Source organism: Cervus elaphus, chromosome 26 (assembly GCF_910594005.1).
Source record: "Cervus elaphus chromosome 26, mCerEla1.1, whole genome shotgun sequence".
NCBI lineage: Eukaryota > Metazoa > Chordata > Mammalia > Artiodactyla > Cervidae > Cervus > Cervus elaphus.
The window spans coordinates 16,715,453-16,732,157 of NC_057840.1; the positions used below are offsets into that span (position 1 = coordinate 16,715,453).

The window sequence follows — 16,705 nt, forward strand, 5'->3', positions numbered from 1 at the left end:
GAGAGTTAGAGGCCAAACTAGAGTGTGAATTCTTGTCCCTCCATCATCCTGTGAATGAAGCAACAAAATCACACAAGGCTGAGAGTAGGAGGGACCTGTGCTTTGATTCTGAGACATGTCCGCAGAGGCAGCAAAGCCAGAATTCCCCGTGCCCTCAGAGTGGTGCTGAAGCTAGGATGACCTGTGCGATGGATGGCAGTGGAGTATTCTTATCCATTCCGCCTTGGCCTCGGGGAATTCTTTCTCTTTGTGTTCAAGGGTAGCGGAAGGGTGGAAAGGATCCTCAGCTCCATTGAGTTTATGAGTTCGTGAGCAATAGAGTGAAATCTCGTGTACCCAAGAATAGTTACAGAAAATAACTATATATGGGAACAAGGAAGCCTCCAGCTTCCAAAACCAAGCCTGGGGCCTTCCCTGGTTGTCCAGTGGCTAAGACCCTGTGCTCTCAATGCAGAAGGCCTGGCTTCCATCCCTGGTCGGAACTAGATCCCGCATGCCACAAGCAAGAATTTGCATGCTGTAACCAGAGATTCCATGTGCTGCAACAAAGACTGACTATCCTGCATGCTGCAGCTAAGACCTGGCACAGCTAATAAAGAAATAAAATATTAAAAAAAAACTCAAGCCTGCTACATGCCTCCCCCGCTCTAAACACTCTGACACCCCGTTTGGCTGTCTTCCCTTCAACTAATACAGCCCCAGGGAAAGAGAGGAGCCCTTTGAGTCTCCGAAACCTCAATTTCTTCCATCAGGAAGTCATGTATTTTCCAGCTGAAATATGGCTGACTAAAGAAAGTCACTATCATACATAAATTTCCCTTGCTTAAAACACTCAAAATTTTCTACCATACTGAGAATACAATCTGAAGGTCTTATTTACCATGCTTCCTAAGGCCCCTGACCGCTTCTCTAAACCTATTTCTTACCTCTTCCCCACGCCTCCCACTCTGCTCCAGTTACCGACCCTTTTTTATTGCTCTTCGGCTGCTCACCGCTCTTCACTCTGAAAGCTGTGCCTTCTGCTGTGAGCTCCTTCGCCCTAGAAGCATACATGATTCTCTTCTCCAGGTGGCTTCTTGAATGTCTCACCTTCAGAACAGGATTTCCAGACCACCTTCTCTAAAATAGCACACCCCTTTTCTACCACAGCACTTTGCATACCCCTATCACTTTACTTTTCTTTGTATCACTTATTGATTCCTGATGCTGTGTGTTTATTTGTGGCTCTCTCTCTATCTGTCTTTATATATATATATAGATATGGATGCTCCATGAGGACAGAGGGTTTATTTTGTCCTTTGTATCCCCAGCACCCAGAACAGTATCTGGTGTGTCTTTTATTTTTAAGGATACATTTCCTTGAATCATTAGATCATCTTTCATTAAGTTCATGATTTTAACTTAGAAAAATTAGGACATATTTAACATTGATAAGATTTAGCTGAACTTAAAAAGGACCGTTTCTCACAATATTTAGATTGAATGTGGTCTTCTTTGAGATTCAAAGGTTTATTCTGTGTCCTATGTTTTACCAGTTTCCATTTGAAAAAAAATTACTTTTGGCTCTTCTGGGTCTTCATTGCGTGTGCGGGCTTTCTCTAGTCGTGGTGGGCGGGAGCTCCTCTAGTTGCAGTGGGCAGGCTTCTCGTTGTGATGGCTTCTTGTTGCAAAGCCCAGACTCCAGGCACGCAAGCTCAGAAGTTGTGGCGTACAGGCTTAGTTGCTCCTTGGCATGTGGGATTTTCCCAGACCAGAGATCGAACCCACATCTCCTGCATTGGCAGGCAGATTCTTAACCACTGGGCCAGCAGGGAAGTCCTATAGTTTCCATTTTTTAAAAATGGACATTATTGGTGGGATTATTTCTACTGAAGGGACCCTATGCAAGTTTTTTGATCATTGATTTTCAGACTTTTTTTTTTGGTATATGTTGCAGTTCTTTAAAAAAAAAACATGAAATGGTACTCAACGTGTAGAACGAGGGAATGTCTCTGATTGAAACCAGTGTGTGTAGGTGTGGTGGGAGATGGCAGAATCCCCCGCCTTCCTCTTCGCCTTGAAGCTGTAGAGGCAGCTTCTGTGCCCTTCTCTGCCCGCTGCATTCAAGCTGAGGTTTCAACCAGCTTGAGGCATGACCAGGGTAGAAATTAGGGCACCTGGATTTCACTTCCTTCTCTCCTGCTCACAAGGAGTGGGACCTTGAGCATCAGTTTCTTACGTTTCAGTTTTCATGCTTTTAAAATTGACTTATGCATTAGCCCTGATTTTAAGATAAAGAGACCAAATTCTAAGTTGTTTACTGAAGGTCTGTGAAAGGGATGGATTTTTCACGTGTCTGGTAAAGTGATCTCCCCTCTTACCTGTGCAGTCTACAGTGATGCTTGTGCACATGTAGCAATCGTATATTGCTCATGTATTGTCAGTTTGTTACCATGATTATTTTTAAACTTTTTATTCAAAAGCAATGCATGTTCATTATAATCATTCATACAATTAAAGAGGTATAAAGAAAGCATTACTATTCTCTCCTACCTCTATTCAATCTCAACTTCTATCCTAAAGTATTCTATACTATTCTGTGCTAATAAAAATATATAGAATTTATTTTCTTTGTCTTTTTAAATATTTTATTTAAAAATTGTTTTATTGAGGTATAGTTGATTTAAAGTGTTGTATTAATTTCTACTATATAGCAAAGTGATTCAGTTATGCACATATATTCTTTTCCATTATGATTTATCACAGGATGTTGAATATAGTTCCCTGTGCTATACGGTAGATCCTTATTGTTTCTTCATCTGTCTTTTAAATCATGGAATCATGTTTCAGATATAGTAACCATGCAGTTTGCCTTTTTCTTTTCCTTTTTTTTTGCTTAATAGGTGCCACAGATGTCTTTTCAGGTTAATATATGTAACTTGAATGCATTCTTTTGATTATAGCAGTTTTTAGTATGCATGTGTGCATGCTTAGTCACTCAGTTGTGTCTGACTCTTTGTGACCCATGGGACTGTAGCCCACCAGGCTCCTCTGTCCATGGGATTCTCCAGGCAAGAACACTGGAGTGTGGGTTGTCATGGCCTCCTCCAGGGGATCTTCCAGACCCAGGGATCAAACTGGCATCTCCTGCGTCTCCTGCATTGGCAGGGAAGTCTTTACCACTCTACCACCTGGAAAACCCAATAGCACCCATTTCTTTATTGTTGAAGGTTGTTTTCAGCATGTGATAACTCAAGCAATGTTAAATATCTTTTATATAGAATCTTACGTATTGGTACTTTTGTTTATTTTGTGTTTTGCTAATACTGGAATTGCTGTCAAAATGCTTGTGCAGCTTAAATTTTAGTAGTTGCTGCCCAGATTACCTCCCTGTGTGGCTCTGGCAGCTCTTGCTGTCCAGCAGACATTAGTTCTTCCAGTATCTCCTCTACTTCTCTTCCCTCTTTTTCAGGGAACTCCGCTTGCACACGTATTAGGCAACTTAAGTTGCCTCACGTCTCACTGATGAGCTATTTTTTTTGTTGTTGTTTTCCTTTTTTCCTCTGTTTTATTTCGGGTGGTTTTTATTGTCATGTCTCCCAAGCTCACTATTTTGGTGTTGGCGTTCTGTAGCGTCTCATCTATTTTTCCCAGACCTTGCAGTTTTTAATCTCTAAAAGTTTCATGTGGGTCTTTTTGATCACTAGCATGTCTCAACTTTTTAAACATAAAGAATACAATTAGAATAACTGCTTGGAAGCCCTCACCTGCTCATTCTAACATCTATGTTAGTTCTGAGTGGCTTTTGATTAATCGATTTATTTCTTCTTCGTGGGTCATATTTTCCTGTTTGTTACGTGCCTGTTTGTCCGATACCAGGCACTTGTGGGGTGCTGGATGGTTTTGTCTTTCTATAATTATACTTGGACTTGTGCTGGGACACAACTAAATTACTGTGAAACAGGTTTGTCCTCTTGAGTTTTGCTTCTAATATTTGTTAGGAGAGATTAGAGCAGTACTAGGCCAGAGCTTATTTTTCCTTTCGAGGCAAAATCAGTGGAAATTATTCTTCCCATTGTCCCATGCATCTTGAGGCTTTCCAGTCTGGCTGATGGGAACAGACACAATTCCTGGTCCTGGGTGAGAGCTGGCAGTGTTCCCTCTAACCCTTTGGAATGTGGTTTTCAGCTTCAGGTCCTTCGCTCCCCTACCCCTGCTGGTCACTTCTCGGCTGAATCCGCTAGGGGGAGGCCTTGCAGATCTCTGGCGTTTTCTCTCTGTGCGGCCCTCACTTCTCTGGCGCTCTGTCCCATGAGCTCCAGATGCCTTGGTCTTTCTACTCTTGGGTTTTTTTCCTGAACCTAGTGTGATGACTGGGCTCCATCTGGGTTTATCTTCCTTGAACAGCCTAGACACCCAGAGATGTAAGCTGGTCAATCAAAGGGCTCACCTTGTTTTTTTCTCACCTCTAAGGGTCACTCACCTTCATTGCCAGATGTACAGTGTCTTACAAACCATTGTTTCATAGATTTTGTCCTTTTTTTTCCAGTCGTTTCAGATGGGAGGGTAAATCAGGTTCCTGTTTTTCTGTCTTGGTTAGAAGCAGAAGTTTTGGATATGAGGAGTTACAGATAAACTAGTCCTTTATATATATATGGGCGCCACTGGGATATTGCCTGAAATCAGCATCATATCATCAGTTATTTTATTTATTAAATATTTCCTTTTCCACTTGTTGCTTTTGTGTGCTTTGCCCAAAGTTTTTTTTTTTTTTTCAATTTATGTTTTTAAATCTTTAGTTGGAGGGTAATTGCTTTACAAAGTTGTGTTGATTTCTGCTGTATGCCAGACTTTGACATTATTGCAGATTTAACCATCATAATGTATTTGGCATCACACATGTTGTAGTTTTTCCTCTCTTAAAAATAATTTCCTAAGCCAGTTTATTTCCTTCGTTGTAGAATAATTTATTTTTTGAGTTGCCATTTTTGTGATTAAAGACAGCCAGAGTAGCATTTTTTGTTTACATTTGACTTTTATTGGAGTATAGTTGATTTACATTGTTGTAAATCAATTAGTTTCAGCAGCAGGATTCAATTATACATATGTTTATTCCTTTTTAGATTCTTTTCTCATATAGGATATCATATAGTAGAATTTTTATGCTGCTTTTTATTTTCTTCAGATGCTGCAAAAAGGACGTTTCAAGAAAAAGGTATTTTGGCAGGAGAAAGCAGAACTTTTAAGCCTCATTTGACCTTCATGAAATTGTCCAAGTCACCATGGCTCTGGAAGAAGGTGAGTGGACATTTTATTATCAGCCTTGTTTTACTACCCGCAACATGAGTGACATTCGTAGTGGTTTTCGACACCCCTGCCACTGTTGCCCCTGGGATTCCAGTCGGATTTGGTTCCGACTCCCAAGGATGCTGAGTTGGCTCATGGGGCCCCTGGAGGCCATTGCTGCTGTCTCCTCCTTTGCCTCCGTGGCTGTTAGCTGCACACTCTGACCATCACCTACTGCTGCTTCGTCTGTTGCCACATCTTGCTTCATCCCTTGAAAAGCCTTGGGGGGCGGAGCCAGAGTTGGGTTTTGCTGCGTTCCTTTCTTCTGATTGTTTGCAGCCTGCTGGCTTCAAAGCTTCCTCCACTGGCCTGCGTACACCGGTGCTGCTGCCTGTAGCTGGGTTCTTCAAGGTGGGACATGCTCTGCCCCCTCCCCTCTTTTATGTTGCTCTTTGGAAGTTTCTACAAAGCCTCTGCTCACTAAGCAGTTGTCTCCGCTGAGGGTTTGGAGCAGGTGTCGCAGGGACTGAGCGAGGGATAACAGGAGGGCCGCCCTCCCTAGCTCCCTTCTTGAAAGTACTTCTCCCTGGGAATGGTCAGCAGTGACACAGCCAGGGGACATGTCTTTTGACTTCCCCTATCTCAGGGCGACTTGCTGCCTTCCTAAACCGTTGCTGCCTCCTCCCTCGGAGACTGGAGGCACTTTGAACTTTTATCTGGAGTCCCAAGCAGTTCTCCTGGAATCCTAAGGGCTCCCTTCCTTGTTTCTCCCATTTCAGCCTAGGGAGGTTGTCATGCGAATTAAGGCATCTTCTGAGCTGCTCTGAGGTACCAGAGTTTTGGAGATGGGCATGCAGATTAGTATTCGGTCCTGCTCTCCATAACCCTTTGCTGCAGTTCAGACTGATTTGCAGCTCTATAAATGAAGGTCATGTTTATTAGTAAGTAGATCTTTTTTCTAAATTCAACACAGTTTGTATTTAATGTCTATGCTCAGAAAGTCTTTTTGGTCCTGTAAAACATGTGTTTGGGGGGTTGGCCATCCTGTGGTTACGAGTTTACTACAGACTTTTGTAAAAATCACCCTATCCCCCAGTATCTTGCATGTTTTTTTTTTCCTCTGCTCAAATTAAATAATAACTGTATTAGATACCATTCCAGAATATTTAGGTAGAAATAATTGGTGTAAATCATAGATTTTGGAATTTGGAATGATCAAAACTGACAAAACTTGTAGACTGACAGTTTATTCTTTTGCTCATTATCTTTCTTATCTTGCTTTCACATGGATTGTCCTCTTCCCAGTGGTTTCAAACTTAATCCCAGAATGACAAATCAGTGGTGAAGGTAATACCCACATTTCAAAATGTTTCTGTCTTTGTTAACTTTGAAATGAGAGCATCCAAGTACGTTTGTCAAAGGGATGCTTAAATTAGAGTTTGTATTTCGACATTTCAGACTGCATGCATTTTAAGTGATTTCTTGACAGATGATTTCACAGAATCTGCTCCTTTTACTTTATAGAAAGGGGATCTGAGACTCAGGAGTTAAGTAGCTGAAATGAGATCACACTGTTCTCAGTTGCAGAGCCCCAACCAGAATCTATTTTCCTCTCTCAGCACTAATTCTGTTCTGGGTTTTCATTCTGGGTCCACTCATTTACATTGGTGAGACCATTGATAAAGTCAATAATGGAATGTATTACCAACATTCAGTTTACTTAAGGTTGATAATGAAATAAAAAGGGGCAGGGTAGAGGGATGTTGAATAATATTTTTTTACTCAAATTAAGAAGTTTGTGTCATTTCAAGTACTTGTATTTTAAAAGTTATTTTAATTATAAAAATGTTAGATGAATATATGCTCACTGAAAAAAATCTAACTACATACAGACCGACAGAGTGAAAGATAAATTTTTTCCCCTCATCACCAATCTCTCACTCCCTTCCTCCCAATATCATTTCTCTCTTTTAGGTACCATTACTAGTATATCCTTCTGGCCTTTTCTTATTCCCTGCAAACATATAAAGAAACTCTTCTTCAAATTTCCTGATATGGAACTTCCTCTGCTACAATATGGTATTCTGGTTCCCAAACTAGAGAAATAAGTTTTCTAACTGAGATTCTGGGAAACATAAGACTTTTTTTTTTTTTTTTTGACAATTATATATTTTTCTAACACCAGGAGGTATTTACATATATATGTTAGTTTTCCATATTCTTAGTTTCATGAAATTCTAGTGGAATATATCTCATAAGAGAGTAGTAAAAGTAGCATTTTTTTTTTTTGACTGGGTTGTACAGCTTGCGGGATCTTAGTTCCCTGACCAGGGATTGAACCCATACCCTCAGCAGTGAAAGAATGGAGACTTATGCACTGGACTGCCAGGGAATTCCCTTGAAAGTAGTTTTGTATATCTTCAAGCTATTTTGATTATCACTATGTTTTCAAAATGGTAGTTTTTAAAATCAAATGAATGAAGCCTCAGAAAAGCTTCTTTAAATTACTTTGTCTTTAAAATATTTAAAATTCCAGTTGTTTGTATCATTTCTTCAGAGTATATTTGTTTCACATGGCTAGACTCTTTATTTGTTTAGGTCAGTGCTTTTTATGGTGCTTTATTTTTCACACTGAGTGACCTTGTATTGGTATTTCTGTGATTTGACATTGCAGAAACTGGTTTATTAGAAGTGTATGCTAACACTTGGTGGCAGGAGAAGACCAGTTTCAAATCAAATGTGCATCTTAAGGCAGATCCAGATTCTTCAAGAAATAAATGCAATCTTTTCATGAATAGAACAGTTGTTTTTAGTCATGAATTATTTTTTGGACTTCTTAGATATTTTTCCTGAGTTATAACTCTTTCAAATGACTAATATAGCACTTAAACTATCCAAGCTATAGGTTATTAATTGGCCCTTTTGTAACCCTAACCCTAACCCTAACCCTCTTTTTCACAAAGTCAGACAATGAGAGAACTTTAGAATGAAAGAAATGATCTTTGAAATTGCTCCCTTTTTCACTTGGACTGGTTTGAGTGCAGAGTTTGTTATGCACATAGCTAAGGGCAGAGGGGTAGTTATTGGGCCCTATGATGATGAGGTTGGGAAAGCAGGGAAGGTTCCCTGGAGAAGGGCATGGCAACCCACTCCAGTATTCTTGCCTGGGAAACCCCATGGGCAGAGGAACCTGGGGGGCTGCAGTCCATCAGGTTACAGGGCTGCACATGACTGAATGCACGCAGCAAAGAGGGCCTGCCAGGCTGCTCTGCCGCCGCCTCTCCTGAAGAAGGCACTTTAGGTGCCTTGGTAAGAGCAGGGTTTTATTATTCCAGACAAAAACTGGTCTTAGAAATATCCTTGGTATAAGTTAAAGCAAGCCTGATTCACAAGATGGCAGAGTAGAAGGACATGAGCTCATCTTCTCCTGTGAGAACTCCAAAATTGCAACTAACTGTTGAACATCCATTGAAGGAGAATGATTGACCACTTGGACCACAGCCTTGTCTAACTCAATAAAACTATGAGCCATGCCATGTAGGGCCACCCAAGATGGACCAGTCATGGTGGAAGGTACTGACAAAATGTGGACCACTGGAGAAGGGAATGGCAAACCACTTCAGTATTCTTGCCTTGAGAACCCCGTGAACAGTATGAAAAGGCAGAAAAGATAGGACATTGAAAGATGAACTCCCCAGGTCAGTATGGCCAATATGCTACTGGAGAAGAGTGGAGAAATAGTTCCAGAAAGAATGAAGAGGCTGAGGCAAAGCGAAAATAGCACTCTGTTGTGGATGTGACTGGTGATGGAAGGAAAGTCCGATGCTGTAAAGAACAATATCACATAGGAACCTGGAATGTTAGGTCCCTGAATAAAGGTAAATCATTAGTGGTCAAACAGGAGATGGCAAGAGTGAACATCAACATTTTAGGAGTCAGTGAGCTAAAATGGACTGGAATGGGTGAATTTAATTCAGATGACCATTATATCTACTACTGTGGGCAAGAATCTCATCAAAGAAATGGAATAGCCCTCATAGTCAACAAAAGAGTCCAAAATGCAGTACTTGGTGCCATCTCAAAAATGACAGAATGATCTTTGTTTGTTTCCAAGACAAACCATTCAATATCACAGTAATCCAAGGCTATGCCCCAACCACTAATGTTGAAGAAGCTGAAGTTGAATGGTTCTATGACGACCTACAAGACCTTCTAGAACTAACACCAAAAAAAGATGTCCTTTTCATCATAGAGGACTGAAATGCAAAAGTAGGAAGTCAAGAGATGATACCTGGAGTAACAGCCAAGTTTGGCCTTGGAGTACAAAATGAAGCAGGGCAAAAGCTAACAGAGTTTTGCCAAGAGAATGCACTGGTCATAGTAAACACCCTTTTCCAAAAACACAAGAGATAACTCTACACGTGGACATCACCAAATGGTCAACATTGAAATCAGATTGATTATATCCTTTGCAGCCAAAGATGGAGAAGCTCTATACAGTCAGCAAAAATAAGACCGGGAGCTGACTGTGGCTCAGACCATGAACTCCTTATTGCCAATTTCAGACTTAAGTTGAAGAAAGTGGGGAAAACCACTGGACCATTCAGGTATGACCTAAATCAAACCCTTACGATTATACAGTGGAAGTAACAAATAGATTGAAGGGATTAGATCTGATACATAGATTGCCTGAAGAACTATGGATAGAAGTTCGTAACATTGTGCAGGAGTTGGTGATCAAAACCATCCCCCAAAAGAAGAAATGCAAAAAGGCAAAATGGTTGTCTGAGGAGGCCTTACAAATAGCTGAAAAAAGAAGAGAAGTGAAAAGCAAAGGAGAAAAGGAAAGATATATCCATTTGAACACAGAGTTCCAAAGAATAGCAAGGAGAAATAAGAAAGCCTTCCTCAGTGATCAATGCAAGGAAATAGAGGAGAAGAATAAAATGGGAAAGACTAGAGATCTCTTCAAGAAAATAAGAGATACCAAGGCATTATTTCTTGCAAAGATGAGCACAATAAAGGGCAGAAATGGTATGGACCTAACAGAAACAGAAGATATTAAGAAGAGGTGGCAAGAATACACAGAAGAACTGTACAAAAGAGATCTTCATGACTCAGATAACCACGATGGTTTGATCACTCACCTAGAGCCAGACATCCTGGAATGCAAAGTTAAGTGGGCCTTAGGAAGCATCACTACGAACAAAGCTATTGGAGATGACGGAATTCCAGCTGAGCTGTTTCAAGTCCTAAAAGATGATGCTGTGAAAATGCTGCACTCAATATGTCAGCAAATTTGGAAAACTCAGCAGTGGCCACAGGACTGGAAAAGGTCAGTTTTCATTTCAATCCCAAAGAGAGGCAGTGCCAAAAACTTTCAAACTACCACATAATTGCACGTGTTTCACAAGCTAGCAAAGTAATGCTCAAAATTCTCCAAGCCAGGCTTCAACAGTATGTGAACCGTGAACTTTCAGCAGTTCAAGGTAGATTGAGAAAAGGCAGAGGAACTAGAGATCAAATTTTGACAATATCTGTTGGATCATAGAAAAAGCAAGAGAGTTCCAGAAAACATCTACTTCTGCTTTATTGACTACCTTAAAACCTTTGACTCTGTGGATCACAGCAAACTGTGGAAATTCTTAAAGAGATGGGAATACCAGACTACCTTACCTGCCTTCTGAGTAATCTGAATGCAGGTCAAGAAGCAACAGTTAGAACTGGACATGGGACAACAGACTGGTTCCAAATTAGGAAGGGAGCACGCCAAGGCTGTATATTGTCACCTCGCTTATTTAACATATGCAGAGTACATGATGTGAAATGCTGGACTGGATGAAGTACAAACTGAAATTAAGGTTTCCAGGAGAAATATCAATAATTCAGATATGCAGATGACACCACCCTTATGGCAGAAACTGAAGAGGAACTGAAGAGCCTCTTGATGAAAGTGAAGAAGGAGAGTGAAAAAGCTGACTTAAGACTCAACATTCATAAAAGGAAGACCATAGCATCTGGTCCCATTCCTTTATGGCAAATTGATGGGGAAACAATGGAAACAGTGAGAGACTTTATTTTCTTGGGCTCCAGAATCACTGCAGATGGTGACTGCAACTATGAAATTAAAAGACCGTTGTTCCTTGGAAGAAAAGCATATTAAAAAGCAGAGATATTTCTTTGCCAACAAAGGTCTGTCTACTCTAAGCTATGGTTTTTCCAGTAGTCCTGTATGGATGTGAGAGTTGGATCCTAAAGCTGAGCGCTGAATAAATGATGCTTTTGAGCTGTGGTGTTGGAGAAGACTCTTGAGAGTCCCTTGGACTGCAAGGAGATCCAACCAGTCCATCCTAAAGGAAATCAATCCTGAGTGTTCATTAGAAGATACTGAAGCTGAAGCTCTGATCCTTTAGTCACCTGATGGAAAGTAGTGACTCATTGGAAAAGAGCCTGATGTGAGAAAGATTGAAGGCAGGAGGAGAAAGGGACGACAGAGGATGAGATGGTTGGATGGCATCACTGACTTGATGGACCTGAGTTTGAGTAAGCTCTGGGAGTGGGTTATGGACAGGAAGGCCTGGCTTGCTGCAGTCCTTGGGGTTGCAAAGAGTTGGACATGACTGAGCAACTGAACTGAACTGAACTGATGTTAAAGCAGATTGTTTCAGTAACCTATTCCTGAATCTCCCAATGCCTAATAACTTACAAATTTTAATTGTTTGGGAGTCTCTTTTCATATTATCAAGTGCAGTTAGTTCTGAGGCTATAATATGGAATTCTCTTTGGATTTTTCTTAGTTAAAAATCAATAAATGAAAACCCAACACAGTATCTCTTTTTGCTTTAATTTTTTTAAAGCTTAAGATGCGGTGAAACCCACTGTGAGATGGAATTGTGACCTCTTTGAGCGTCTCGGTGCCATTAGCCCACTGTGTCATCTCTTATGTGTCAGCACACTATATATAGCAACTGACTTCGGTTTTGTTTCTGAGGCATTTTTCAGCTTCCTGCTGTTCTGTTGTCTGCTTCTGTGTTTTGAGATAAACCTAAGTATGCCTTTTAATTGTTTAAAAACTGGAAATGCTGTCTTCAGAGGTAGACTCACTAAATGTTCGTTTGTAACTTTTCAGTAATTTATACATCTTTGAACATTGAAACATATAGGAAATAATAAGCAGAAAGCAAAATTATTTTTAAGGAAGCATTCTGTGATTTGATTCATGTCAGAATACCAAAATGGCTCCTGGTTGACCTTTATTCTCTTAAGAGATTTTGAAAAATTTGAAAACTCTAGAAGAAATGACCCCAGTCAACCTAATATTATTTAGTCCATACAGAGTGGAATGGAGATTTGAAGTAAGTGTTTTCATTGACATTTCCTGAAAGTTTTTTCTCAGGATATCTCTCGGGATTTTATGTGAGGTAAGGATTCTGTGATCAAGTGCATGTTAGCAGTGATGGGTTAAAGTTAGTCTGAGTCTTTATTTCCGGGTTTCTTAGGATCTCTGAAACGTGAATGTTTACTGTGAATCTTAAGAGCTTCCAACAACAAAAGTTTAATTTTTTGCTACTGGGTCATCTGTGGCTCTGTTCCACGTTGTCTTTATTCAAGACCTTGGTTTAGCAGCTTACATCTAGGACTTCACTGGCCTTTGACTGAAGGTAGAGAGAGATGTTGATAGACAGCTGAAAGTTTCTGCTAAGAAGTGACGCATGTCATTCCTGTTCACGTCTTATTGGCCAAAGAAGGTCACATGGTCCTTTCCGGGTTCAACGGAGCAGGATATATAACCCACTAGCAGCAAAGGACACCACAAGAAAGGGCAGTGAATGTTTTGAACGTTATACATCCTACCTGAGCATCGTTTCCTAAATGTACTTGATAAGCGTGGCCTTTTCTTCATCTCCTATTGTAGTGCATTGTTTAGGCAATGCTGGTCTTTATCATTCAGGCTTAAATGATACCCTTTCTTCCAACATACAGATTCAGTGGAGAGTTTACTTACTGTCTAGCATTTATATCCCAAGGCAAGATTCTGATTTAAATGCCATTTAAAAAACAGAGTTTTAGAGCTAGGATTAAAAGATGCAATAAGGAAGTATTTGAGGTAATTAGAGTTGCATAGGTTTGCCTTCAGTTCAGTCGCTCAGTCGTGTCCCTGTGTTCTCTTTGTGACCCCATGAACCGCAGCATGCCAGGCCTCCCTGTCAATCACCAACTCCCGGAGTTTACTCAAACTCATGTCCATCAAGTTGATGATGCCATCCAACCATCTCATCCTCTGTCGTCCCCTTCTCCTCCTGCCCTCAGTCTTTCCCAGCATCAGGATCTTTCCAATGAGTCAGCTCTTTGCATCAGGTGGCCAAAGTATTGGAGTTTCAGCTTCAACATCAGTCCGTCCAATGAACACACAGGACTGATCTCCTTTAGAAAGGACTGGTTGGATCTCCTCGCAGTCCAAGGGACTCTCGAGTCTTCTCCAACACCACAGTTCAAAAGCATCAATTCTTCAGCACTCAGCTTTCTTTATAGTCCAACTCTCACATCCGTACATGACTACTGGAAAAAGACAGCCATGACTAGATGACCTTTGTTGGCAAAGTAATGTCTCTGTCTAGGTTGGTCATAACTTTCCTTCCAAGGAGTAAGCGTCTTTTAATTTCATGGCTGCAGTCACCATCTGCAGTCATTTTGGAGCCCCCAAAAATAGTCAGACACTGTTTCTACTGGTTCCCCATCTATTTGCCATGAAGGGATGGGACCAGATGCCATGATCTTAGTTTTCTGAATGTTGAGCTTTAAGCCAACTTTTTCATTCTCCTCTTTCACTTTCATCAAGATGACTTTAGTTCTTCACTTTCTGCCATAAGGGTGGTGTCATCTGCATATCTGAGGTTATTGATATTTCTCCTGGCAATCTTGATTCCAGCTTGTGCTTCCTCCAGCCCAGCGTTTCTCATGATGTACTCTGCACATAAGTTAAATAAGCAGGGTGACAATATACAGCCTTGACGTACTCCTTTTCCTGTTTGGAACCAGTCTGTTGTTCCATGTCCAGTTCTAACTGTTGCTTCCTGACCTGCATACAGGTTCTCAAGAGGCAGGTCAGGTGGTCTGGTATTCAAATCTCTTTCAGAATTTTCCACAGTTTGTGGTGATCCACGCAGTTTTTCTGGAACTCTTTTAACTATATTATAACTATATTAAAATATGAATGTTCCCTCTATCTCAACTATTACTGTTAGTAATGGGGAACATTTTTCTCAAGTCACTTTTAGACGTTTGAGACCTCTGTTGATTTCATTTTTCTAGTCGAGGACAGGATGGAGCATGATGATCTTATGTGAAACTGGCAGGCTCCACAGAGGGTTGATTATGGTTAAAGGCAAAATGGAACATATGATCAAGAAAGTGTAAAGTTTATTCCAAAATTGAGTTGATGTAAAATTAGCTTATATAATAGGTAACAGCTAATTGCCAACCCACCTGAATAGTAACATAAAAGCAAATCAAGTTAAGATTATTTGAATGATAATAAGATTTTTCTCTACCGCTACAGAGTGGTCAAACTCCACTGGCCACTCACCTCTTGTTAAGTATAATTAATTGCATAATAAAAGAAGGTAAAGCTGTATTTTTCTTGAGAGCCCCATTTAGCCAGAAGTGTAATTAGTTTTAGATGATGCCTAAATTAGTTTAGATCAAATTGCCAACATCTGTTGGATCATCGAAAAAGCAAGAGAGTTCCAGAAAAACATCTATTTCTGCTTTATTGACTATGCCAAAGCCTTTGACTGTGTGGATCACAATAAACTGTGGAAAATTCTGAAAGAGATTCGAATACCAGACCACCTGACCTGCCTCTTGAGAAATCTGTATGCAGGTCAGGAAGCAACAGTTAGAACTGGACATGGAACAACAGACTGGTTCCAAATAGGAAAAGGAGTACGTCAAGGCTGTATATTGTCACCCTGCTTATTTAACTTATATGCAAAGTACATCATGAGAAATGCTGGGCTGGAAGAAGCACAAGCTGGAATCAAGATTGCCAGGAGAAATATCAATAACCTCAGATATGCAGATGACACCACCCTTATGGCAGAAAGTGAAGAGGAACTAAAAAGCCTCTTAATGAAAGTGAAAGAAGAGAGTGAAAAAGTTGGCTTAAAGCTCAACATTCAGAAAACTAAGATCATGGCATCTGGTCCCATTACTTCATGGGAAATAGATGGGGAAACAGTAGAAACAGTGGCTGACTTTATTTTTGGGGGCTCCAAAATGACTGCAGATGGTGATTGCAGCCACAAAATTAAAAGATGCTTACTCCTTGGAAAGAAAGTTATGACCAACCTAGACAGCATATTAAAAAGCAGAGACATTACTTTGCCAACAAAGGTCTGTTTAGTCAAGGCTATGGTTTTTCCAGTGGTCATGTATGGGTGTGAGAGTTGGACTGTGAAGAAAGCTGAGTGCTGAAAAATTGATGCTTTTGAACTGTGGTGTTGGAGAAGACTCTTGAGAGTCCCTTGGACTGCAAGGAAATCCAACCAGTCCATCCTAAAGGAGATCAGTCCTGGGTGTTCATTGGAAGGACTGATGCTGAAGCTGAAACTCCAATACTTTGGCCACCTCATGGGAAGAGTTGACTCATTGGAAAAGACTCTGATGCTGGGAGGGATTAGGGGCAGGAGGAGAAGGGGACGACAGAGGATGAGATGGCTGGATGGCATCACCGACTCGATGGACATGGGTTTGAGTAAACTCCGGGAGTTGGTGATGGACAGGGAGGCCTGGCGTGCTGCGATTCATGGGGTCGCAAAGAGTCAGACACGACTGAGCGACTGAACTGAACTGACCTGAAACTAGTTTACACTGGAATTTTATTTCCAGTCCTAAATATGAAAGGATTTACTTTGACCATTCATTGGAACCATATTCTCCCAAGGAAAGTTACCTCAAAAATAGAATAATACTAAATTGCTCAATTCTTCCAACTGATTAGCCCTATAAATTAAAGGTGAATAATGTTGTTTTCTCTTAAAAGGGCAAAACTTCACATTATCTGTAGTTAAAGACTTAACAAATCTAGCTTGTATCACCTAAGGGCAGTTAGAGTTCTTTCTCTGTAACCTACCTGATAGCAACATTTCATATATATATTGTTTATTTTATTTTTGGTTGCGCTGGGCCGTCCTTTCATGGGCTTTCTCTAGGTGCGGAAAGCAGGTCTCCTGTTCAGTTGGAGCATGCAGGCATCTGATTGCGGTGGCTTCTCTTGTTGCAGAATGTGGGCTCTTGTGCGTGGGTTTCGGTAGTTGCAGCACATGGCCTCAGCAGTTTTCATGCACAGGCTTAGCTGCTCTGTGGCCTGTGGAATCTTCCTGGACCAGGGATCGAACCCATGTCCCCCGTATTGGCAGGCAGATCCCCATCCACTGTA

The 16,705-nt window shown here is 40.8% G+C and overlaps 1 protein-coding gene across 3 annotated transcripts in view; it reads left to right on the forward strand.

The window, feature by feature from the left end:
* AKAP7 (A-kinase anchoring protein 7) overlaps window positions 1–16,705 on the forward strand; it is a 130,201-nt gene that overhangs the window by 37,439 nt on the left and 76,057 nt on the right. For all 3 annotated transcript variants that reach the window (XM_043888453.1, XM_043888452.1, XM_043888451.1), the window contains exon 6: window positions 5,165–5,277. In XM_043888453.1, the coding sequence (XP_043744388.1) occupies window positions 5,165–5,277 (113 nt within the window). The remainder of the gene's footprint in view (window positions 1–5,164; window positions 5,278–16,705) is intronic.